This window comes from Esox lucius, chromosome 18, assembly GCF_011004845.1.
Source record: "Esox lucius isolate fEsoLuc1 chromosome 18, fEsoLuc1.pri, whole genome shotgun sequence".
Taxonomy (NCBI): Eukaryota; Metazoa; Chordata; class Actinopteri; order Esociformes; family Esocidae; genus Esox; species Esox lucius.
This window is the reverse complement of record NC_047586.1, coordinates 3,193,634-3,221,294: the sequence shown is the minus strand read 5'-3', so window position 1 is coordinate 3,221,294 and position 27,661 is coordinate 3,193,634. Positions and strand designations below refer to the sequence as shown.

The following is a 27,661-nucleotide window of genomic DNA, read 5'->3' as shown; positions in this document are numbered from 1 at the left end:
CTACCGACCTGAGGAATGGTTCGGGACCGAAAGATCCGTTCACATCAAGATTTATGGAAATAACGGACACTCCGAGTCAGGGGGGACCTACAGTAGTGAGTGCATTCATTTTTAGACCCTCCCCCCCGGCTGGGGTTACAGAACCCAGAACCCTGGTGCTGTAAGAACCAGGTGCAGCTGTTCTACGAAGGAACTACAGTACCACTGAGGAGATACGGAATGAGAGACAGGGGGATGAATAGAGGGAGGGAGGACGGGGGAGGACGGGGGAGGGTTGGAGAGAGACAGGGGTTGGAGGTAACTAGGGAATGAAATAGATAATATCCGTTTGTGTGACTGTTAGGCAGTGAAAGAAAGAGAGGGCTTGTTTTTCACTCTCTGTCTGTTTCTTTCCTCGTCTTTATAGGCGTCTTACTCTTCATCATTATCTCTGACATCATTCTTTCTTTAAATGTCTCTCTTATTGTTCTTGATCTCTCTCTCTCCTCATACTGATGACTGTCTCTTTTTTTCACTTGTCTCTTTTGGTCCATCTCTCTAACATCAGTATCTCACACTCTTCCAGCCTCCATCTCTATTCCCTCGCTCGGCCTCTCTGTTTTTCGTCTCTGTAATTACTCCTTTGTCTCTATGTGGATGGGAGTCTCCACCAAGTTGAGGATAATTGAGTTCATAAAGGAAAACAAAACAATTAAAAGTTATTTTGAAAATCAAAATAATTACCTCACTCATTATTTCCGAATTCACAAAGGATTTTTGCCTTCTGTGGTCACAAATTTAATTCAACAAGGAAAAGAGGTGCAGGATAAAGTTTGTTTTGAAGTGTGCGTTCAGTGATAAGTGACAAGCTCTCTAACAACACACCATATGGGTTTAATTGACAGGGAGAGTAATTCAAAAGTAATCAAATTACTGAGTTTCAGTAATCCAAAAGGTACTGATTTAAATTTTGGAGTAGCTAGTAACTGTGAGGGATTAAATTCACAAAGTAACTTACGCAATCCTGTTATCTACTACTGTCACATGAATGTACTGGCTGGCTAACTTGTTCCCCAGGCTCTGAGGCCGCTGGCTGATGGGAGAGATAACTGACTGGCTAACCTTGTCCCCAGGCTTGCGAACGGCCTGCTTGTAGACCAGATTACCAGTTGGATAATTCCAGGCTCCGCCCTCCACCTATTCATTCCTTTCACACCCTTCAAATGTTTGGACTCAATTTCTGTTTGTCCATCCCAGCTAGTCCTGGGAGACCAGTGTCCAAAGTATGATTGTTCCCCACTCTGAAGGGACCTGCCATGGAAATGGTGAAGTTCTCTACACACACACCCCAACACACCAGATTAACCACTGAATCAGTGAACAAATAATTGACTGACTGTTACTGACTGTGATTGACTGACTGACTGTGACTGACTGACTGTGACTGACTGACTGACTAATTGACTGACTGTGACTCACTGTGATTGACTGACTGACTGTGACTGACTGACTGACTGTGACTGTCGGTGACTGATTCACTGACTGACTGACTCACTGACTGACTGACTGTGACTGACTGTGACTGACTGACTGACTGTGACTGACTGACTGACTGTGACTGTCGGTGACTGATTCACTGACTGACTGACTCACTGACTGACTGACTGTGACTGACTGTGACTGACTGACTGACTGTGACTGACTGACTGACTGTGACTGACTGACTGTCGGTGACTGATTCACTGACTGACTGACTCACTGACTGTGACTGACTGTGACTGACTGACTGACTGTGACTGACTGACTGTCGGTGACTGATTCACTGACTGACTGACTCACTGACTGTGACTGACTGTGACTGACTGACTGACTGTGACTGACTGACTGACTGTGACTGACTGACTGTCGGTGACTGATTCACTGACTGACTGACTCACTGACTGACTGACTGTGACTGACTGTGACTGACTGACTGACTGTGACTGACTGTGACTGACTGTGACTGACTGACTGACTGTGACTGACTGACTGACTGTGACTGACTGATTCACTGACTGACTGACTCACTGACTGACTGACTGTGACTGACTGTGACTGACTGACTGACTGTGACTGACTGTGACTGACTGTGACTGACTGACTGACTGTGACTGACTGACTGACTGTGACTGACTGATTCACTGACTGACTGACTCACTGACCTCCCAGACTTCACAGCTCCTGGTGTACACAGGCTGTGTGAATGTCGTCACCTTTAGGGACAGATGCTCTGCCTCATGCCCGGTGTGTTGGACAGCATGGGAGGCTAGACGGGTCTGAGGACGCCCACCAAAACCCCCGAACCACCTACGGAGCGCACAGAGGACCAAATAGAAAAGGCAATGCTGTGGTCGGATATTCGCATATGGTCACACAGCCTGACTAGTCCATTACCTCATCACGGTCAGCGGTCTCTCTCTGATGGGATGACGAGGAGAGACGAAGAGAAGGGGAGAGGAAGTGGAGAGAATAGTGTGTGTGTGTAGGTGTGTGTGTGCAATGTGTGTATGCTACCATCTGCACATAAACTCCCTCTTGTGTCTGGGCTCTGTGGTGCTCTCTCCAGGTCTCAGATTGTCAGCAACCAATGTAATCATCCATCTAGCCCTGCATTATCCTGTCCGAGCTGCTCTGCAGAAGATGTCCCCGGCCCTAGCTGGGGAAAATGTGTTGTTTGATGGCGACTAGATCGGCCCCACAAATACAGTGTGGCTCTGTGGTGATCTCTGGGACGGGGAGACAAAAGCGTTCATTGGGCCATGTCAGTCAAGTCAGTCTGCTCCCTCACTCTGAATGAACCCCTGACCCTTAACACGCACCACGCGCCGACATCACCAGGCTCTCACCAGCACCACGAATACTACAGACATCACCAGGCTCTCACCAGCACCACGAATACTACAGACATCACCAGGCTCTCAACAGCACCACGAATACTACAGACATCACCAGGCTCTCACCAGCACCAAGAATACTACAGACATCACCGGGCTCTCACCAGCACCACGAATACTACAGACATCACCAGGCTCTCACCAGCACCAAGAATACTACAGACATCACCAGGCTCTCACCAGCACCAAGAATACTACAGACATCACCAGGCTCTCACCAGCACCTTGGATACTACAGACATCACCAGGCTCTCACCAGCACCACGAATACTACAGACATCACCAGGCTCTCACCAGCACCACTAATACTACCGACATCACCAGGCTCTCACCAGCACCTTGGATACTACAGACATCACCAGGCTCTCACCAGCACCACGAATACTACAGACATCACCAGGCTCTCACCAGCACCACTAATACTACCGACATCACCAGGCTCTCACCAGCACCAAGAATACTACAGACATCACCAGGCTCTCACCAGCACCACTAATACTACCGACATCACCAGGCTCTCACCAGCACCACGGATACTACAGACATCACCAGGCTCTCACCAGCACCTTGGATACTACAGACATCACCAGGCTCTCACCAGCACCACGGATACTACAGACATCACCAGGCTCTCACCAGCACCTTGAATAATACAGACATCACCAGGCTCTCACCAGCATCACGGATACTACAGACATCACCAGGCTCTCACCAGCACCATGGATTCTCTACAGAACCTAGTTTTCTTTACAGAAAAATATAATTGTTTTGCATTCCAGACTTGTCGTATCTCACAACCAAATGGAGACCCTGGATATCGCTGGTCATTATGCACATCTTTTGAAAGCGAGAGCGTGCACAGGTCAACTGGTAATAATATCACACATTTTTTTCTAATTCACCTCCTCCCACTCAGTCAGCCAAAAACATCCAACTTTGTTCCAGTTTCCAAATTGGCCGTGGGGACCAAGCTTAATGACTTCCAACCAGAGGGGGTAAAGGGCAGGCAACATCACCACAACCGCAGAGTGATCCAGAGTACTGCGCTGCATAGGGAATAGTGTACTGTTTAGGACACAGCCAAGGTGTCAATACGGTAGATGAGAAGCATCCATTCCAGCCTCATATCTGATGTAGAGGTGTGTGTCGTTTGCATGTTTTGCGTGTGTGTTTGTACACACGTTTCGTACTCATGTTCACCCGAGTGTTTGTGTTTCGTGTGACCTTTTTAATCTCACCCGTTGCAGTTCAGACCCGGTACAGTGGGCACTTCAGAAGTAGAACGCCACCTCTCTTTTGAAATACCTCTCAGCCAGAAGGGCAGGGAGGCAGAAGGTAGAGGATTTCTCTGCAACACTCTCTTCACGCTGCGAACACCCCGATCAGAATGTGTTGTTGTCCGCCAATGTGTCTGGTGAATGCCCCTTCATTGTGTTGTGTCCAAGTGTGAGTGGGTGTGTGTGTGTGTGTGTGTGTGTGCGTGCGTGTGTGCGTGCATGTCGTATGGACACAGACGGACACCTTGACTTGCAATAGCTTGGCCTGGGGGTCTTAGTGAATTGAAAAAAGTACACAATTGCACACACACATGCACACACACACAAACACACAAACGCACACACACACACACACACACATACACGAACACAGACAGGAACATGGAAGCATGAAAACACCCATGTGGGTTTCCGTCTGTCCATCTGTCTACTAAGCCTGACTCCACAAACACACACACACACACACATACACAGACACAAACAAAACAAACAAACAAACAAACAAAAGAACTGATGAGCTCCTTGTTAACACATCATTATGGTCTTGGAAGGATAAAATGGTGCTGGTTTTAATTGACTACACTGCACCCGCACACACAGACGCACTCACACACACACTCACACATGCACACACACCCACACACACACACGCACAAAATTCTTAACACCGTTGTGACTGGTTTATAACCCCACAGATTCATAATATTGTGATTTAGTTCCATTATGGCTGTAATAGGATTGACACATTTCGATCAATTATTGATAAATTATTGTTCTCATGGTGTTTTAATTGTTATTCGGTTTCTAGGTCCATGTTGGTGTTTATAAAATATTCTGCGGTGTAGTATTAATGATTCATTTCTCAACCAATGAACAGGGACTGTGAGATCACCCCTTGGCATTCTGGGGGACGTCCTAACAACTTTTATTTACACTGGTTATACTGACACTGAACTGGTATTTGGCCTCAGTTAATATGGTCGGTCACCCTAGTTATCGGGCTGACTTATTCCCCAGATGGGGAGTTCCACGGTGTTCCTGGGAACATGTGAATCCTTCGCTGCTCTGACAATTCTCCCCAAGCACGTTGTCTTGCCCATGAACGGTTTCATCATTACCAGTTGTTGGCCCGGGTCGGACGGCTCAGTGGAGCGCGGCATGTGATTATCACATGATTTAGAGATGCATATGGCCCAGTCCACACTGAGCAACACCTCCTCTGGGCCCGAGCCAAAACAGGTAAACCAGTGTGTTGACTGACTGTTAAAACAAGGTTAATTTTCTACAGCGGGTGGACGGACCAGGTGGCCTTTTGTTGAAATGCACCGTTTAGTGTCTACAGTGGGAGAAGTGACTAATCCAGATTTGAAGAGCTGCTATTAGAAACCTGGGTGGCAGAGTGCATGAAACCCAGACAGTGTGTTTCGTGATGAAAGGGAAATATTGGAGAATTTATCCAAACTGCCAAGTCTGAAAAGACCTTGGTACGATATCCTACTGTGGGAAAACACCCGGCCTCATGACACATGGATGAAATGAATTCAGACTGATTTGTGAACTACTGCTGTGGAAACAGTGAGCCTACATTTTAAGTAAAGGTTTTGGAAGACCTGGGGCTGCATTTGATCTGTACTGCAGAAGTTCAGTGTTAAAGAGCAATCAAAATGCATTTCTCCCATATTAGTGGATTACCTTCACATTTCTGTCAGCAGAGGGTTGTTAATTAAATGCTTTCGATGTGTTTGTATCCTTTCCTACTTCAGTGAAATGACAAATACATAGGTATTGTGAACAGGGGGGCTTTGTCTAATTTACCATGAACACTTCAGTCACAGCATGAAGGCTCATATGATCTGCTATTCATGCTGACCTTTGGGAATAGAATGGAGGCATCTGGGAGTCTGGAACACATCTCCATGAATAATACAATGCAGAGGTGTCAATGCCAGTTCCATGTGTTTTATCCCCAGGTGACAGCTGGCAACATGATGTCACAGGCCTGTCCTCTGTAGCCACACACACACACACACAGAGACACACACAGACAGACAGACACATCCAGACAGACAGACAGACAGACACACCCACACACATACACCCACACAGACACACACACACATACACCCACACAGACACATACAGACAGACAGACACACACCCACACATACACCCACACAGACACACACAGACACACAGACAGACACATACAGACAGACAGACAGACAGACAGACAGACACACACACACACACATACATACACACACACACAGACACACACAGACAGACAGACAGACACATACAGACAAACAGACAGACACACACACACACACACACACACACACACACACATACATACATACAGACACACACAGACAGACAGACAGACACATACAAGCAGACAGACAGACAGACAGACACACACACCCTAATCTAAACCTAACCCTAACCTTAACCTCAATAAACATTTATGCCTAAACTTTACCTATATGTAATGCCTAGCCTTAACCCTAAACTTAACCAACAACACCTGGACCTTAAATAGACCCCAATTTTAACTCTAAAATTAGACTAGACTTTTGCCTCATGGGGACCGGCAAAAGGTTTTAGTATAGTTAGACCTAAAACCCACACACAAACAAAACCACACACACACAAACAAACACACCCAAACAAACAAACACAAACACACACAAACAAACACAAACACACACAAACAAACACACACACACACAAACAAACACACACACACACAAACAAACACACACACACACACAAACAAACACACAAACAAACAAACACAAACAAACACACACACACAAGATTGAATGCACAATGGCATGTACCCATAAGCCCTTGGGGTCACAGACGTTCCTGGTCAAAACGACACATCTCTCCAAGTTCCTAGAATGTTGGGCTACAAACCTCTGCCACCAGGGTCAAAGGTGAGCACTAAAGTTAGATGGGTTGGCTGACCTCGTGTAAGGGAGTTGTGGATGGTAATCTGAGGATAAACCCAAAGTGCAAATCTGAGGGTTGCACATTGAGTCCCAGGGCTAGAGCAGTCAAGACCAAACCACCAACTCACCTGATCTCTTACTGCTTTTTCTAAATGTTAACCATAATCAATACAGGACATCAACCTTGTAGACAGTTTGGTAGTATAGAGGTTTATTTTGGTTTTGATTTTAGGGAGTTGAGGAAATTGTTTCAAGGTGTTTCAACTACTTCATTCACCAAAGTTATCCCGGTGTAATGAATGGGATTTTCACATATCTTTCTTTCTGTCTTGTTGCACAATCACATCATCTTATACACACACACACACACACACACACACACAAACACACATTTCATTCCAGTGCTTACGTTGTCACAAGGTGCAAAAACAAAGCGGTGAAACACAAGCGGTGGGAAGGTGTGTGTGTTTGTGAGACAGAGAGTGAGGCGTGTGAGGGGGTGTGTGTGTAGCCATGGCAGGACAGGGCACAAGTCGTTTCGCTCCACAGGTCACGGAGACCCATGCTTCTGTCCTGATAAGCTCAAGCTGAAAGGCCAAGATGGGGAAAACTGACAGGCCTCCCTCCCTCCCCACGTCCCTTGCCTCTTCCCCACCTCCCTCACCTCCTTCCCCACCTCCCTCCCTCCCAGTCCAGCAGTGGAGAAGTAGACGGGCTACCCAGAATGCATAAGCAACAAAGCCAGCCAGTGGAAATGTGAACGGCATTAACATGACAGTGCCAGCATTTACAGCAGTGTGAAAATGTCACTCCACACAAGCAGACAGAATAGGCCTTATCAGTCCCTTTGAGGCCTCTATAGACCAAGTGGGTTCCCTCTGATATGACAGCCTGAAGCCCTGTATACACCTGCTACCGACATGTGTCCTTTGTCCTGCTCTCGTCCACATTCTGATAAGTTCCCATAATTTGAGACGGGTGTGGATGACTGTGAAACCCCCCAGCGTGATCTGATTGCTGTCTCGTCTCCTCTGTGTGTAAAAACAAGATCGCGGGACGGCGCTAGGACGTTGCACGCGTGTTAGAGCCGGGCGTGAACGGGGGCGCCAGTCTGACGTGAAAGTTCTCCCCTGCGCTGTCAAAGCCCATAGTGCAGAATGGTCAGAGGTCAACGCGTTTCTGCACGCAGATCTTTCATGGACGCGCCAATCAGGACCAATATGCCTGGAATCTGTGGAGCGGTTTGTGGAGGAGGGGGGTGTGGCTGGAGGGGAGTGCTTTGTGTTCATTGTTCAGTATTTACTTGATGTGAATAGCCCCCCCCCCCCCCCCCCCACACTTATCTTCATCCTCCCCCTAAACGTGTGTCCGGTCCCTTGCTTCCTGCAACCAGACTCCTGGTCTCCTATCTGTTCCCCTCTGGTGGCCTCGTCTGTCAATCTGTCTGTCAGCGCCAGATTATCCTGCTTGACGCCCATCACCCCTCTGAGGGGGGGGTCACACGTGTCTATGTGTGTGTGTGTGTGTGTGTGTGTGTGTGTGTGTGTGTGTGTGGGGGGGGGGGGGCGTGTGTTCACATGCAGGTGTCTCTCTGTGTGTGTGTGTGTGTGTGTGTGTGAGACACTAATTGTGTGACACTAATGTCCCCTCACACCGTCCGTGGCGTCTGTCCCTGATTGAGTTTGACGCTAACCTTGTGCCACTATAACCCAATAACACCCCTCCTGGACACGTCCTCATGTCTTGAGGACCAGGGCGCCCGTCTGTCGAGAGGGACAGATGTTCCACTTAGATGGTCCTCATCGTGCCAGTGTTCCATCACGCCTGTGTGTGTGTGTGTGTGTGTGTGTGTGAGTGAGTGCGTCACCCAAACCCCTCCCCCCCCTTGTATCTCGGCCTGGTCACCTGCTCTGACGCTGGTCGACTTAAATGACGTTACAGTAAAGACGGTGTTGGGTTTCCCTGCTACCACCTGGTCATGTTTTTGTGTATTTATATGTGTGTGTGTGTGTGTGTGGCAGAGCTTTCCTGCTGGCATGCGTGCGTGCGTGCCTGTCTGTGCGTGTGTGAGTGAAGGTGTGTGTGAGTGTGTGTGACTATGATTCTGTGTGTAGGAGATATGAGGGCCTCTATAGACGAAGCTGGGATAGAATATCACCCCACCATCTGTTCAGCGCTCCAGCAGAAGACTCCTTCACCAGCACCTCATCCTCATTTGGTTACCCGGTTGTTGCAAGAATTTTCCTTAACAGCTGGAAATTAATTCTAGGATAAAAAAAAAGGCATCTGATGTTCGTAATTTCCATTTTAAAGCGTCAGAATTGAATTGCCCACTCGAAACATATACGGTATCAACTCCTACAAAATCGGATTAATTAACACCCATTTCCATTTCCTGCCTTGGGAAACAGTGTCACATGAAGACACGGCATCTTTGGTGATTACCGTAGAAGAAATTATCCTGTCATTATTGTGGGTTATTATGAGTAGAGGGAGACACAATTCACTGTAAATTGTTAAAAAGGAGACCTGGTGTGAGTTTGTGTCTTCACAGCTATTCCCAGCTCTGTCGTGTGATGAACCTGATTGTCTCATCCATCCGTAGTAAAGGAAGAACTATGAATGTGATGTGTTGACTGTGCTGGGCTAAATGGAGCGTAGTAACAATTCAAAACCTTTTCAGATTCATTATTTTCATACATTCCTTGCTGTTTTCAGGAACCGCCGTACGTTCACTCTAGGCATATTTTCTTCGTTGGTGCTCGCTGAAGTGTGAAGCCTCTTCTTTTTCAAGGAAACTACTGGATAGGCAGGAGGCACTTATGAATATGTTAATGAAAGCGGCGCTTCCAGTAGACATATGCATCACATTAAATTGACAAAAGGTGGTGAGAATTATGGCAGTTAAGGCATCTTATTAGGTCAATTAGACCTTCATATGTAATTTTATGCACCTCGTTTTTTTTCTTCACAGCAGCAAACGTTTTTGAGCTCTGACTTGTTTTCTAATTATGCGTTCATCCTTCATACACTGAATGCGCGACAGTATTTTGCCTGCCAACCAAATTTGGTAGTTTGTGTAATCACAGACAACACGCCCTCCCCCCAACACCCCACCCTACCCAAAAACACAAATTGGCTGAGAAAAAATACAAAACAAAAAAACAGATGCTCTCCTGGCTTAAGCGAGGGTGTCTACTGTTTCCAGCACCATACAGTCATACCATCAACACCATACAGCTGTATTGGCTCAAACTCAGACACAGAGCTGTCAACTAGCAAAGTAAATTAACCTGTTTCACTCCCAAACGATAACCTGGGGGACAATGACGATAACCTGGGGAACAATGCTCATATCCAGTGGCTGATCCTGATAGAGGCCAATGAAACACACAGTGACACACACACACACGCGCACACACACAACCACACACACACACACACAGTCTCTGTGAAGCCCCACGGGTGCTCTGTAAGGTCTCAGAAGCTTACGCCAGTTTGGGCCGGTGTGCCACGACGGTCCGCTAACTGTGATTGGCCAGTAGGGCAGTCCGTCCTGCCCAGAATCATCCTCAGCCATCCAGGACCTGAGATCACATGTCCATTTCTGGTTGAACAGTTCCAGAAGTTCTAACTGTCATTCATTTTTAAAGAAAATAAATGCTCTCCACCTCTCTAACTCCACCTCTCTAACTCCACCTCTCTAACTCCCTAACTCCACCTCTCTAACTCCACCTCTCTAACTCCACCTCTCCACCTCTCCACCTCTCTAACTCCACCTCTCTAACTCCACCTCTCCACCTCTCTAACTCCACCTCTCTAACTCCACCTCTCTAACTCCATCTCTCTAACTCCACCTCTCTAACTCCACCTCTCCACCTCTTTAACTCCCCCCCCACCTCTCTAACTCCACCTCTCTAACTCCACCTCTCTAACTCCACCTCTCTAACTCCTCCTCCTCTCCATCTCCCTCTCACCATCTCCACTTCTTCCATGTTTCCCTCTCTCAAACACCCCCATCTCTCCACCCTCTTCCACCATCCCCAAAACAACAACAGCCCCTCCCTCCAGCTATCCAACCCCTCCCTCCCTCCAGCTCCTCTCTCTTCCATCTCTCCACTTCATCCACCAGCTCCATCGCTACACCTCCATTCTCCCTACACCCATCCACTTCTACCTCCTCCATCTCCATCCTCCTCCACCTCTCGATCACTCTATCCTCCTATTGCTCCACCTCCTCCTTCCATTCCTTTCCAACCCACAGGATTATGGTAGAGGGCTAGCTGCCCTTCGCCTGAACCCCAGACTGAGTGACTAAAGCGGAGCTAATCGCTGACTCTCTGAGGCGTAATTCAGAGACACTGGTGTGTTGTGGCCGAGGCTGACAGGGAGGACACTGCTGTGTTGTGGCCGAGGCTGACAGGAAGGACACTGCTGTGTTGTGGCCGAGGCTGACAGGGAGGACACTGCTGTGTTGTGGCCGAGGCTGACAGGGAGGACACTGCTGTGTTGTGGCCGAGGCTGACAGGGAGGACACTGCTGTGTTGTCGCCGAGGCTGACAGGGAGGACACTGCTGTGTTGTGGCCGAGGCTGACAGGGAGGACACTGCTGTGTTGTGGCCGAGGCTGACAGGGAGGACACTGCTGTGTTGTGGCCGAGGCTGACAGGGAGGACACTGGTGTGTTGTGGCCGAGGCTGACAGGAAGGACACTGCTGTGTTGTGGCCGAGGCTGACAGGGAGGACACTGCTGTGTTGTGGCCGAGGCTGACAGGAAGGACACTGCTGTGTTGTGGCCGAGGCTGACAGGGAGGACACTGCTGTGTTGTGGCCGAGGCTGACAGGGAGGACACTGCTGTGTTGTGGTCGAGGCTGACAGGGAGGACACTGCTGTGTTGTGGTCGAGGCTGACAGGGAGGACACTGCTGTGTTGTGGCCGAGGCTGACAGGGAGAACACTGCTGTGTTGTGGCCGAGGCTGACAGGGAGGACACTGCTGTGTTGTGGCCGAGGCTGACAGGGAGGACACTGGTGTGTTGTGGTCGAGGCTGATCGGGAGGACACTGGTGGCAGCGGGGAGATGAATGGCAGCGGGGAGATGAATGAAAGAGCAATGACAGGGAGGGTCGGGGCACAACGGAGAACCTGGCACCGACCCGATCCGAACCCATCCATTACTCTATCAGGATATAAATCTAGACGGGGGACACAGCCGAGGGGAGGGAGGGAGGGCAGCGGGGGAGGAGGAGGGTGTGAAAAAGACACAAGCAGGCAATCACAGATGCACTCATGTGTCTCACACACACACACAAACAAAACACACACACTTGTCTAATTTATCACTCACGTCTCCCCGCGGCGGACATGTAAAATACTTCAACTCGTTTCAGTGCATTTCTGTGTCGTAATTAATTATTTCAACTACATATTTAATCCAGTTTCATCCTTTGAGCTTCTACTTACAGCTAAATGTTTTACTCAAACCAGCAAGTAAGCATTTCCCATGATGCTCTGAGCACGTATTATGTGTACTGTCCATGACTAATAAATGAACAACCCCCCGTCCCCCGTCTCACACATTTCCTGGATGTATGTCACATGACGGGAATGTACGTGAGGCATCACTGAGCTTGATGTTTCAGCAGGAGCCAAAGTCCTGTTCATTCTGTTTGGAACCAGAAGACAATGGCTGGAATGAGAAACGATGTCTCAGACATCCTGGAAACAGTTGCACAGGTCTGTCCGGGACAGAGATTTATTTGTTTCACCACCGCTGACAAGAGCCAGGTGGACTCGTCGCAAACCAAGGAATATCAGCTGTCCAACAATGATGTGTAACACGGAGACAAAGAACGTGAGAGAAGCAGAGATAGAGAGAGAGAGGGATTCAATCTGCCACGGGTCTTGTGAAGGCAATTTCAGTTAGAGCTGACGTACAGTGTGTAGCATTTTCACCGTGAACGCTGTTCTGTGCCAAACACGGAAACGTTCCCTTTAATAGCCGGCAGCCGGAACTGAAAGCCAAAGACACCAGAGAAACAGACACACAAACCAGTCCGCTTGCCAACCAACCTCCCAGCCTCCTCAGGAGCATGCAGTACGTCGCAAACACAACACGTTTTGAACCCCGCTGCGACGGAAACCGCGTAATTTGTGCATGATGTGTGAACGGCTGGTCGGATGGCAAGAGGGTGTGTGTGTGTGTGTGTGTGTATGTCTCTTTGTGTGTGTCTCTGTATAAATTAGACAAAACACACACACTGTAAAATACTTCAACTATACTGCAACTGCCTTTGGAGCAAGGGATCTAACATTTAGGAGTCCCATTTTGAGATGCGAGGTGATACAGTCATTTTTATTTTTGACCGAGGTGGAGGAAGGCTTTATCTTAGTAAGGTTGCTATTGTTAGCACTACCTTGTTTAACTTTTCTCAGCCTGGAACAAGTCACAGTGGCAATAGGTAAAACTGTACTAACTACCCTGGCTATGCTATCGACAGACTCCAAAATGCCAACAGGCTGGCCTGACCTGCATCTCATGGTGAGGCTATAGCAGTGAGACTCCTGTCAATGTTCCTTTATAAAAGAGCACCACTCAAGCTAGGATGGAGTCCATCGCTCTGCAGTAGATCAGGTCTGGCCCTATTTCTGGGAGAGTCCCAAAAAGAGAGCCAGTTATCTACAAACTCTACCTCCTGCGACGGGCAGAACTCCGTTTTCAGCCAGCGATTGAGTTGCACAAGTCTGCTGTAGAGCTCGTCACCACCCCTAGCTGGGAGGGGGCCAAAGAAAATTACTCGATGCCGACACATCTTTCTAGCTAGTTTACACGCTGATGCAATGTTCTGCTTCGTAACCTCTGACTGTTTCATCCTAACATCGTTGGTGCCAACGTGAATAACAATATCTCTGTACTCTCTATACTTGCCAGTTTTAGACTTTGCTAGCACCAACCCCAGATTTGCGGCTACGTTGGTGGCTCTGCCCCCCGGTAAACAGTGTACGATCGCCGGCTTTTTCTTTAGTCTAATACTGCGGGTAATGGAATCGCCAATGATTAAACTTTTCAGTTTTTCCGGGCCACCGGTAAAAAATGCCTGCTGATCATTCCCCTCCGAAGACGGCTCGGGCCTTGACTCCGACTCCAGTGGGGAAAACCTGTTGAAAGTCTCAGTTGGATTTAGCAACGACTCAGGTTTAATTGGTCGACGGCATTTCTTTCCATTGACTAAGAGAAAGTTCATGCCCGGCTGCAGGAGCTGTGCCGAGGGGCCAACAAAACTATCGTTTCTACCTGGTGACACAGATGCAGTTTTTCTCATTTCTACACTAACACAATCCTTGCCTGACATTTGCGTCTGAATCCGAGCCTCTAACTCTGCTATCTTTAACTGAAGACGATAGTTGTAACAACAATTACAATAAGGCATAGTAATGGTACTTAGCTTCGGGTGTTCAGGGGTGAGTAGTTCCGTTAATTATGTCCAAATAGCGTCCCAGTGTAGAAAAGTTGGGTAAAAGGTCAAAAGATAAAAATAAAGTAGAATTTAACCAAGTAGTTTATATAAATTCCAAAATAAATTCAAAATATTAATTCTAAATATTAATTCTAAATATAAATTCAAAAATTCAAAAAAGTTTGGCAGGTAGCCCGGAAGGTAACAACAAGCAGCGTACTGCACGTCAACAATCCCACAATGCACAGCAAACCTGTCAAGATGCAGACACATTGCCATGATAGGCAATCTTACCAAACCCAAACACATTATTCATGCTGTGATAGTTCCTACAAACATTTGTTTGTAGAAATTACTATCTCTTCCATTACAAGAGGCTGTGGGTGTGTATGGATGTGTATGTGCGTCTTATTGGTGTGTGTGTGTGGTGATTGTGTGTGTGTGTGTGTGTGTGTGTAGTGTTTGTGTGTATGTGTGCGTCCTGATTACAGTATTGGTGCTTAGCTGCGGCGTCGAGCAACCCAGAGACCCTCATTTACATTTTAGTCATTGAATGTCTAAGACTCCCGAAACTGAAAGACAGACTACAAGAGAAATCAGAAATGATTCACATTCCCTGCTTTCTAATCAGGATCGCAGAGCATTCGTGTAATTGTGAAGGAGGAATGAAGGAAACTTTTTACTGTCCCAAATCACACCCTATTCCCTAAATAGCACACTGCTTTTGACTGCAGTGCAATAGGCCCAGTTGTAATAGGGCACAGGCTACCATTTTAGACGTGTTTGTTCCTTCCCATTATTTTGACAGAACTAGCCTTCGCCCTCTCCCTTTCCTCTATTCAAGGAGATGATGCCGAAATGAGATGATGTGTGTTCTCCAACAGATATTAACCTTTGAATTTCCATTATTTATGTATTTATTCCTTTCAGATTTCCTTGTCTTACATCAGTGGGGCTCCTCGGATGTGTGGATGGCTGTGATAGACGGTCGACTCCTAATCACACACTCCGTCTGCCCGTTTTCCCATCAGTCCTGGCTCACTCTGACTCTCTCTGTTCTCTACCCAGCAGCCTCTCTGTCTGTGTGTCTGATGTACTGTTTCTGAAACTGGCTTGATCAATTTGGGTTGTTGGGGGGATGGGGGGGTGGGGGGGTGGGGTTGAGAGAAATTGTGTAAAGGAGAGACTAATTTGCTTCACAACATATGTCATTACAACAGACATCCATTACACACACTCTCAACAGACAAGGTATGTCATTACAACAGACATCCTTTACACACAGTCTCAACAGACAAGGTATGTCATTACAACAGACATCCTTTACACACAGTCTCAACAGACAAGGTATGTCATTACAACAGACATCCATTACACACACTCTCAACAGACAAGGTATGTCATTACAACAGACATCCTTTACACACAGTCTCAACAGACAAGGTATGTCATTACAACAGACATCCATTACACACACTCTCAACAGACAAGGTATGTCATTACAACAGACATCCTTTACACACAGTCTCAACAGACAAGGTATGTCATTACAACAGACATCCTTTACACACAGTCTCAACAGACAAGGTATGTCATTACAACAGACATCCATTACACACACTCTCAACAGACAAGGTATGTCATTACAACAGACATCCCTTACACACACTCTCAACAGACAAGGTATGTCATTACAACAGACATCCATTACACACTCTCAACAGACAAGGTATGTCATTACAACAGACATCCTTTACACACACTCTCAACAGACAAGGTATGTCATTACAACAGACATCCTTTACACACACTCTCAACAGACAAGGTATGTCATTACAACAGACATCCTTTACACACTCTCTCAACAGACAAGGTATGTCATTACAACAGACATCCTTTACACACACTCTCAACAGACAAGGTATGTCATTATAACAGACATCCCTTACACACACTCTCATTCCACTACTGGTCGGCTATCCAGCTATCTGGCTTGAATGGTGATTACTTTTCAGCATACTACTTGAAATATTAAGCAGATAATCTCTTAAGCTCAGCTGACAAACTGCCTCTCAACCCGTTAGCTAAAGCGTGTCTTTTGTGAACAGTTTGTACCACTGCAATGTAAAGACTGCTAAAATATCAACATATCTGGTTGACGTTCTGCCTAACAGGGTACAATGTTTTGGAAAAAAATATTATGTTATAAATATCCTCTGTAGAACTGACATTCCTCTTTGAAAAGTAGTATATATATGAAACAAAAGAATCGTGTCAGCTATATTTCTTTCAGAAACGTTTGAGAATGCTGGTGCTGTCCAAAAGGTGAGCAATGGCTTTTCTGATCTTTGGCTCGCTGCCACCCCCGTGCTGTTCACATTACAAAGTCAGAACGTAGAAGTGTAGTATATGAAGAGAAAAATTACACTCAAATGGGAGATGATTAAACCAAATAGTGATGATATCGGTGAGTTTAATTGGGGTGCAGATTACATCTCACATTCCAGTGTTTAATGGGGGGTTCGGGGGGTTTTCAAAGTACTCCTCCACACATTTAAAGGCGGACGTCCATGTAGATTCCTCCCTGTAAAGGGTTCTAATAGGGTTCTAACTGGTACCGAAGAGAGTTCTTCTGAAGGTCCTTCGACAGGGACAGCTAAAGAACCCTTCAGGTTCTAGAAATAACTTTATTTCTTAGAGTGTAATGTTCTCTTTTGGAAAACACCGGGGGATGTTGAGATTTGACCGTTTCAATGCAGTTCCACCTCTGACTCAAAACAACCGCTATGTTCTCTAATCCAGCATAGAGGAGGAAAGCAGTGAGTGAGAAAGTGTCGTCAGTGGACGTCCCATCGCCGCTGGCTCTAATTCCCTTCATGTTCTGGTGATCTGGTGATGTGGTGATGTGGTGATGTGGTGATCTGGTGATGTGGTGATCTGGTGATGTGGTTATCTGGTGATCTGGTGATCTGGTGATGTGGTTAGATGTTCTTCACTGCAGTCCAGCCAGGCAGGAGACACATCTAGTCTTTTTCATGTTTTCGTGTTTATTTTGATTGCAGAACAAATTCATTATTTTCTGTTGTTATGGATGAGGAGCAGTATAATGTTATCGTGAAGGACACTCGCCAACACACATGAACACAGACTCATTTGTAGCACACGGACGCACACACACAGAAATGCACAGACACACACACGCGCACACGCCCTGTGGATCTGCTGTTGGATTGTGAAACTGGCTTCACGCAGAGTACATTTTCTTCTACCCCGTGGTTGGTTTCTCCCATTGGTTCAGCTGCCTCCCTCCCCACCAAACACATTCCTCATCCATTCGTCTTCTCTCTGATAATCATTGGTTAAAACTCTAATTGCCTCTCATTAATAACATGTCACTTTGATTAATCGGTCCGATGCTTATAAGAAATGGAAAACAGCACACAGCAAACAGCATATAGTTAGCAGTCTCCAGCCAAACGTGGTGTTACTGGGAAGTACAGGAGCTATTGCATGCTAACACTCCAGGATGTCCAGGAAGTGAATTGTTACTGGAAGTGTAGAATGGATTAAGACAGAAGAAGACTTTGCCTGTCTCTGTAGGCTATAGCATTGCTGGTTCCATAGCTTTCTACGGATGCGATTTCTTAACCTTTAAGCGACAACTTATTAACATTTAGGTAATTGAGCCAACACTTTTTTTCCAGAGCATTTGAGCAGACGCTTTGTTTCCAGAGCATTTGAGCAGACTCTTTTCCAGAGCATTTTTTACTCAGTACACCTCTCCCAGTGTACTGGGTTACCTGTGGGTATTCAAAGAAGACTGATAGAGGCTTACTGTAGAGAGATGAGGAGAAACCTTAAGGCTGTCAACTCCCGCAGACACCCAAACACACACATGCACATACACACAGACACACACAAACACCTAAACACACTCACAGTTAGCCCAAATGCACTTTGCATTTCCTCTCACACCTTCATGAAGTGAAGCAGGAGATGAGTGAGGTGCTAAATACAATGATTTCAGCAAAGGTGGTCAGAGCCATGGCTCTCTAGGAGAAATTGATATAATGACTGTGAATTATATAAATCAGTGGTGGTCTCGGATGTGCCTGCTCACAGCGTCGTCCATTTCCCTTCACTGGCACTAAGAGAAGCTCCATTAGCTTTGAAGAAAGTATAAATTCCCAAATGCTGGTTCCCCCAAAGCCCTTTTACCCAGACAGAGCCCACTAGTACCAGTTAGTGGGTGGTAACAATGACATTTTGGGAAATTATGAAATATGATTCTCCTGACAAAATCAGGGCTGGTCTATGGAATAATTCACTTTAGGTCTTTAATATGAGCTACCATGTTTTTCATGTTCTTTGTGTTCTCTGTGGTATTTATGCTCTTTGTGCTCTTCATGTTCTTCGTGCTCTTTGTGTTCTTTATGTTCTTTGTGTTCTTCGTGTTCTTTGTCTGTGTTCTAACAGAATTTCCCCATCAGCTGCAAGGTACACTTCTCCCATCCAGTTCTACAGTCACATCAATCTGTCCACCACACTGCCCATCGTACTGATTTATGAAGCCATCATCTTTCCCTGTCCAGTTTGCAATATATTGTGAAGGCACTGTTATTATTTAAATTAGACATTTCAAATAGCAGACAACCCCAGTCAGATGAGATGAGAGGCTTTCTCAATCACTTGCTCTAGGAGCGTAGAGTAAATTAGGTTTGGAGATTGTTTGGCACTTGCCAGCTGAGCTTACTCCATCACTGTAGAAATAGAATCTATCGTTCCACTTCTATGTTCGTTGCACGCTGGATTTCCATTATTAGAAATGCCAAAGCCAAACTTCAATTCGATCCAATTGAATCAGGGTGCCCAGAGATCAACTTGGTTGAGTGCTGTCGTGCGTTTGCTGTCTGTTGAGGAGAGCACACAGCCCAAGTGGGGACCTATTCAGTCAGCCTGGTCAAAGGTAGCACACTGTTATAAGACGAAGGGGCCATTTGGGAGGCAGGCGTAATCTTTCCGGGAGAAGAGAAGCGCGTGGACGGTGTTGAATAGGCCAGCCTGTTCTCCAGAGGAAACTGCCAGGCTTTCTTGTTGTGATCTGGTCCATTGTCATTTCTGCCATAGCAGGGATGCTAACAGTATGAAGTGAAACTGGGTCTCTCAAAACAACGGGCAGTCCTCTTTCACTCGCTCCGGATTTAAGTGATTCGAGTTTATCCTCTGTGTGTGTTGGTTTCTGCATGTGTGTGTGTGTGTGTGTCTTTATGTGTGTCCATAGTGTGTGTGTATTGCGTGCTGGTTTCCATTATCTCACAAAGATGTGCTATCTGTCTGTTGTAGCTGCCGAGCCCCAGAGCTTTCTATCAAGTTCTTATCTCAGTGACACACACACAGACACACACACACAGACACACACACACACAGACACACACACACAGACATGCACATGCACACAGACACACACACACACAGACACACACACAGACACACACAAAGACACACACACACAAGGCACGACTTATCTCACCTTTTTCTATCGACGAGAGGCAACACCATTTAGTTATGTTAGTGGATCATAATTCAAGCGGCCAGTGAGACATTGCTGAAAAGGGTCAAGCCAAAGGTTGGCTTTGACAGACACATTTCTGTTTTTTATTCAATCATATTCTCCGCTTGGGTGTCAATGTCATCATGTGTAATATATCAAGGGTTGGTATAGGAGTAAACCACAGTGTCTCCGGCGGTAGTAGAGTATCCCAGGTTAACATACTGTATGTACAAATTACAGAGGCTTATATTTACCTTTATGCGCACAAATATATGCTTACATTACAGAATTAGTGGTATTAATGTATTCAGATATAGTTCATATATTTAATAAATACATTCAACCAATACATAAAAATACATTTCAGTTAAATTTAAATAAATCCCCTGGATGATCCCCATGTTTTATATTTGGCCTAGTAGGTTAAGTTTGGAAAATCAAGGTAAGCAGAGTTAATCAAGGGTTCACTTGGTGTAGACTGGGATTATTCAGAGTTGACATTGAGCAGGATGAGTTTGAGGCTCATGATCAATATGTGGCAATACATGGACAGCCCTTTAACCTCTAATCCCACTATCATGTGACCTTTACAGGGCAGCGTCTTCTGAGACAGGAGGTACTGGTGTGAACACAAAAAGGTCTATGGGGCGTTGCTGTATTGACTTCAATAACCTTTACTTAAAGAGGACTATGGTTATAGTATAGTGAACATATACACCACCCCAGTGAACAGCCTGTAATAGAGAGTTTGGCGTAGTGTGCATGTTTCAGGTCGAGCATAATTGGAAGCCATTCTGCCTTCATGAGAAAAAAAGCTTCCATAGAAAAAGCATTAGTGTCAGATATAAATGTCTTCCCACCACATCACAATATCATAGATGCGCTATGAATAGAACAAACACATACTTCAGGAAGCAATTGTAATCCATCATACTTACAAAGGTCAATTTGCATTTTTCTACCTCTATTTTTGCCTTCAATTCAATATAAAGCAACTGAAAAGCTTTAACTTTACACTTTTGGCCCTGAATGTTTGTCACGTTCAGGTCTTTATAGTATAACCGTATTTGAGGCTAACTATTGTTTTAGCTCTTTACTGTGCAGCCTCTATAGTTCTGCTGGTGAAGTCTTCTTCGGATGGGAGTGGCTGTCAGGGTTGTTTCCCTCATTATAATCTAAATTCTTTGTTCATCCAATGGAAAGGTCTTCCTTGGGTGTCCAGGCTGTTTTGGGTGTTTTCCTCATTATAATCTAAATTCTTTGTTCATCCAATGTAAAGGTCTTCCTTGGGTGTCCAGGCTGTTTTGGGTGTTTTCCTCATTATCCTGAGCATTCATCGGTTGTCCAATGTGAAGGTCTTCCTCGGCCTTCCAGGCTATTAGTGATTTTTGAGCTTAACTGGGGTGACCCTGTTTTTAATGATGATCCCCAATGGCTTCCTTGACTTTCATGGACACCTCTTTGGTCCTCATGTTGACAGACACAATAGAAGAATCAAAAGGCAAACGCACAGACTCGAATCAAGACTTGACATTAACATCTCTTTTACGCATTTTAAAATGTTGAATATAACATGTGCACAAATTCAAATACAAATAAAAAAAATTATATATACTTTAACCTTCTAGCAATTTGAACTATTTGAAGTAGTACTTTTGCTGTTGCAATACTTACAGAGGGCATTGTATAAACGCTTTATGAACTTAGTCTACTGACCTACCCAAAACTGGTTAAATATGTGTACAAAAAGTTGTCTTTGGGGGTCAGTCCTTGAATCCACACTGTGGTTCTTCAAAGCCCAGTTATAGATGAAGCCATCACACATTTTGGTTATTAACGTTTTGTTGTTTAGTCTTAATTCTGTTGATTCTTGTCAGGATCTGTTACAGTGTGTCTAGTTCAGGTCCAATCCAGTCTCTGCTAAGTTAATCATCAGCTAATATATTAGCAGTTAGCTAGCTGTTTCTGTTTTGTTTTGTCTTGGCTGGGTGCTGACCGTGGGTCAACATTGGGTTTTACAGTATTTAGTAACTTTGTAGCTAGCACCTTTCGTTTTCAGTGTTTTTTTCCTTCAGTATTTAGTAACTTAGTAGCAAACTCCTTCAGTTTTCAGTTTTTTTGTTCAGTATTTAGTAACTTAGTAGCTAGCTGTTTTAATGTGCTGTGGTTAGGCTGTGGACACCCATGGGACATCCTGAACAGCTCTTGCTCTCTCTGGGCCAAATCTGTTATAAACTCACACACACACACACTCACACACACACACACACACAAACACGTACACACAGACACATACACACCAATACACCACGCATATGCATTCGCTTACACACACAAACACACACAGACACACACATACACACCAACACAACACACGTATGCTTTCACTTACACGCACACTCGCACACACACACGCACACACACACACAATTCTGTGTCACTCAAGTGGTCAATGGCCTGGAACTGAATGAATCGTTTTATTAATGAATGAGATTAGATTTATTCATACAGCATAAGCAGAAATAGATACATGGCCGTGCGCTCTATTTAACTCTGTAATGAGATCCAGGGGAGACAAGCACCACAGAGGATAACCAGGGACAGAACGGGGTCGCTCAGCGAGAAGTGTGGGAGGTGTGTGTGTGTGTGTGTGTGTGTTTGTGAGTGCTTACGCACATTCAGCAGTGATGCAGAGATGATGCAAGGAATAATTCGTGAAAATCTGTCAGGACCGTCCACAAAAGCAAAGTAAACGTCAAAAAATCAATGTGAGAATGTGATTGATTTAGTGTGAACTTGACATCCGCGGCGTGAAGATGGCCAGTAATTGGATAACCAGTGTTTTTTGAGGTCACGGATGACTGCAGACCACCAGTGTATGTGTTACCGCAGACAAGCATGTGTATTTTTGTGTGTGTGTGTGTGTGTGGGTGTGTGTGTGTGTGTGTAAGAGGTAGGCTTCTTGCAAGTTATATGACAGGTGTCAGGATGATGTCTGACAGGAGCGCACTCTCCACCGAGAGGCCCAACCATTTAGTCTGGCAACCACAGTGTGCTGACCCGACCCACAGCGGAGACCCTGTGCTTGGACCCCCCCAACTGGCGGGACGAGGCCTCCCACCCTGGCTGCCCCCCCCCCCCCCCATTTCCTCCCCTTAGCCTGGATGGACAGCAGGTGCCCTTTAAAAACTGTCTGGCTTTTCTCTTCCTCATACAGGCTCTAAGGGATCATTACTGAGCTCTTGGTCCCCGGGGATCTGTTCTTCTTTTATGTGGATGGAGTCAGTGTGTCAGTTTGCCGTTGGGTATGAATCATGATTTGCGGAGGTGGTGCAAACAGGAAGCAGCGTTTTTTGCCGTGTTAGAGCGGGAATATCTTCAGCCCGGCTTCGTGCTGTTTGTGTCGGGACACTGCGGACGACATCTGAAAATGTAAATGTACTCAGCTGTGGGACTCTTCCTTGTCGCGGCCCTGCAGGTGAATGCCAGGGACTACACCAAGGCCGGTCGCCATGAGGCGTCGGAGGACATCAGGAGGGACCCCATTATGGTGCAGGTGCTCCGTCGCCACGGCAACCTCCCCGCCCACGCCCAGACGATACAGGAAGTGCACGTGGTGGATGTGTGCACGCAGACGGACATCACCTTCGAACACATCATGGCCCTGGCAAAGCTGAGACCGGCCACTCCCCCTGTACCGGACATCTGCCCTTTCCTGCTCTCAGATAGGTGAGAGACTAACCCTAACCCTAACCTTAGTCCCCCTGTACCAGACATCTAACCCTAACCTTAGTCCCCCTGTACCAGACATCTAACCCTAACTCTAACCTTAGTCCCCCTGTACCAGACATCTAACCCTAACTCTAACCCTAGTCCCGCTGTACCAGACATCTAACCCTAACCTTAGTCCCCCTGTACCAGACATCTAACCCTAACTCTAACCCTAGTCCCCCTGTACCAGACATCTAACCCTAACTCTAACCTTAGTCCCCCTGTACCAGACATCTAACCCTAACCCTAGTCCCCCTGTACCAGACATCTAACCCTAACTCTAACCCTAGTCCCCCTGTACCAGACATCTAACCCTAACTCTAACCTTAGTCCCCCTGTACCAGACATCTAACCCTAACCCTAACCTTAGTCACCCTGTACCAGACATCTAACCCTAACCCTAACCTTAGTCACCCTGTACCAGAAATCTAACCCTAACTCTAACCTTAGTCCCCCTGTACCAGACATCTAACCCTAACCCTAGTCCCCCTGTACCAGACATCTAACCCTAACCCTAACTTTAGTCCCCCTGTACCAGACATCTAACCCTAACCCTAACTTTAGTCCCCCTGTACCAGACATCTAACCCTAACCCTAACCCTAGTCCCCCTGTACCAGACATCTTACCCTAGTCCCCCTGTACCAGACATCTTACCCTAGTCCCCCTGTACCAGACATCTAACCCTAACCCTAAACTTAGTCCCCCTGTACCAGACATCTAACCCTAACCCTAGTCCATCTGTACTTATCCTAGTAGTGCTCAGATGAAACAAACTCAAAGCATGATGAACATGTTTGTTTATGCCAGAATGCTGATCCACCTCCTTCCAAGGATAGTTTACAAGGTGATGGAAAAACCTCCTGATTTACACGTAGCGCTGCATTCCTTCTCCATCTATTTGTAGGTCTTTACTGGGGACCCAGATTGTCCCCCAAAACCCTAATCATCTGTTGCCCCGCTTGTGATGAGGCTGATACCGGGATGGATGGCTGGGGGTTAGGCAACGGGGATGGTTATAACCAGGGGAGTCTGTATGTGCCAAGTCGCCATCTGTAAATCAATACATGTCACAGAGGAAATAAAGCTGTCTTTAAACGAGTTTTGTTCAGATGGTTTTGTCACCTATGTGGGCTTTGCGTCTCGTTAAAAATGTGTCAATGTTTAACCATGAAACGGCGTGTGTCTCAGCCATTAGTCGGTCTATTGAGTGTTGTAAAGGGGAATTTTATTAGCCACCAATTTGCACGCCAACACGAGCAAGGTGTTAGAACCAGCCTGCTTTTCTGATTTGTTAACCACACAAAGAATTTCCAGAAACCCCAGTTTGAATCCTCCAACAGGATTTCTGGTAAATACCAGGAGTTTTTTGGAACGTAACTCACACACCCCTCTCCCCCCTGCTGTCTCTCTCTCTTTCTCTCTCTCTCTTTCTCTCTCTCTCTTTCTCTTTTCATTCTTTCTATTTTCATTCCTTCCTCTTTCTCCAGCTGCCACTCCATCCACACCATGGAGCATGAGTTCTACGAGTGTCCTGAGTACCTTCCAGCTGAAGTGGACCGGCCTGATGATTTCGAGTATGAGGTAAATATGTTAATGAACCCCCCCCCCCCCACACACACACACACACCATCTCTTGTGTGTATCTAAGCTGGTTTTAGCATACTTATCTATGCGTTTGAAGAGACGTCTGAATGATTGTGGCTACACCGTAATTCATTTCACCGTTCTGAGACACAAACCACCTTCCCTCCTTACACAGCCATGCATCCACAGATCACTATATCAATGGGACCCTTTTAAAAGCAGTTCTTGCTCTTTTTTTGTGTTCCATAACATTAAATAACTCAGTTGCATACATCAATTATGTATGTGATATGCTACATCCTTAATATTTTCATGTGCAATTTGTATGATATGTTGAAAGTATGTTCTTTGTACAAGTGTGTCATTCTGAACAGCATCTTTAAGGCTAAGTGTGTATCCGTTAGCAACTTCAGGGATTAATGTTCTTCTATATAACCTGGATAACCGTCCACAGACACAATGGTGGGTGGTTCCCTTGTTTCACGCTTGGACGGGTGTTCCACAATTACCTTCTCCTGGAATACTTTCTTCAAGTCTTTCAGCAGCTGAAATACATTCGGCGTCTCTGTGTCTACAACAACCCACTGGCACTGTTTTCAAACATAGAATTTGGCTACAGGGGCACAAATAATTGCCTTTTCCTACAGCGGAATTCCACTCCTGTGTAGAATGTTTGCAGAGAATGTTGGGAACTGTTTTGCAGTGATAGGAGTTTGAACTGGTTCAGAAGAGGCATTCCTTTACCAACAAATGAAATGCCTGTTCAGTAGGGCTCCCAAGCTATCCCCAGAGGAGGTTCTGTGTCCGCATTTAAAAGGCTGTACGGGACCCTTACAGACTAGCACAGATGCCGTAGCCAGGTCATTTTCAAGGCGCCACTTTCCATCTGTCCAAAACCAGTGTTAGACAGCTTATAGAATTTTCAACGCAGTTTCTGTTAAACCTAGGAGCGGTGCTTTTTAAATTTCAAGCATGGGATGTTACAGAGCAGATACGTGATCCCGTGTTTTGTGGGAGGTTGAAGCGCTGTGGACATTCCTTCGACATCCTCCTAGCATCATGTAAACGCCTCATAATGCAGAAACCTCCAAAAAAAGGCATTGCCAGCCAGACAGGGGTTCCTGTAAACTGCAGCATATCCCACAATGCCCTGGGGCCTCGCATTGGTCAGGGCATCTTGGCTCGGCAACATCCAGGGACGGTGAAAATGGCATCGGACAAGGTTGCCTTGATTTGTTGGCCTACGAGCTAATGGCGTGTGGTGGGACTGGTAGGTGTCTGTTAGCCTACGAGCTAATGGCGTGGGGTGGGACTGGTAGGTGTTTGTTAGCCTACGAGCTAATGGCGTGTGGTGGGACTGGTAGGTGTCTGTTAGCCTACGAGCTAATGGCGTGGGGTGGGACTGGTAGGTGTTTGTTAGCCTACGAGCTAATGGCGTGTGGTGGGACTGGTAGGTGTCTGTTAGCCGGTGACAAAGCCTTGGCTAGTATTTCCTGGGAAGAACTGGGCTGCAATTGTTTATAAGCATTTATGTTTAAGTGAAATGTAGACACTTCATTCCTCAATGCCAGCACACTGTGCAGCATGTAATGTTTACAAATGTGCGTGTGGAAATTGTAATTCGTGGCCATACGTGTCAGTCATTATGAACCTCAGAGATCAATGGAGAAGCCCCGCAAATTCCTGCCGTGAAAAATCTCCCACGACGGCCATATTGACAAGTCATCTGGCTCTCTGCGAATTACATTGGTCCGCAGTCATGCGCCGGAAAACAAATTACCAATGCATATCCCAGCAGCTCATTTTGTCACCCGGAATGATAATACTGGCATAAATCTACATTGTGCTACCTTGTCAGGGGGGCTGGCAGGGCCTTGTAAATAGCCTAACCTGGTGGATTGGTGAAGTAGGTCATTTGTGTTGGAGAGGCAGTGACTGTGGGAGACAGGAGGAACGTTGATGGGTGACATGGTTGTGTGTGTGTGTGTGTGTATTCGTTCCACCTGCCTACCTGCCTGCCTATTTGTGTGGGTGTCTGTCTTCATGTTTGTGAACAGATTTGGTTTGTGTGTGTGTGTGTGTGTGTGTGTGTGTGTATGTGGGTGTCTGTTCACACTCCACATGGCCTGTCATCCCTATTGTGCACAAGGAGG

At 46.2% G+C, this 27,661-nt stretch overlaps 1 protein-coding gene across 1 annotated transcript in view; it reads left to right on the top strand.

Annotated features, from left to right (window-relative positions):
- pdzrn4 (PDZ domain containing ring finger 4) overlaps nt 1–27,661 on the top strand; it is a 43,115-nt gene that overhangs the window by 2,475 nt on the left and 12,979 nt on the right. Inside the window, exons 2-3 of the mRNA XM_013138556.4 lie at nt 23,631–23,881; nt 25,412–25,505. Of these exons, the coding sequence (XP_012994010.2) occupies nt 23,631–23,881; nt 25,412–25,505 (345 nt within the window). The remainder of the gene's footprint in view (nt 1–23,630; nt 23,882–25,411; nt 25,506–27,661) is intronic.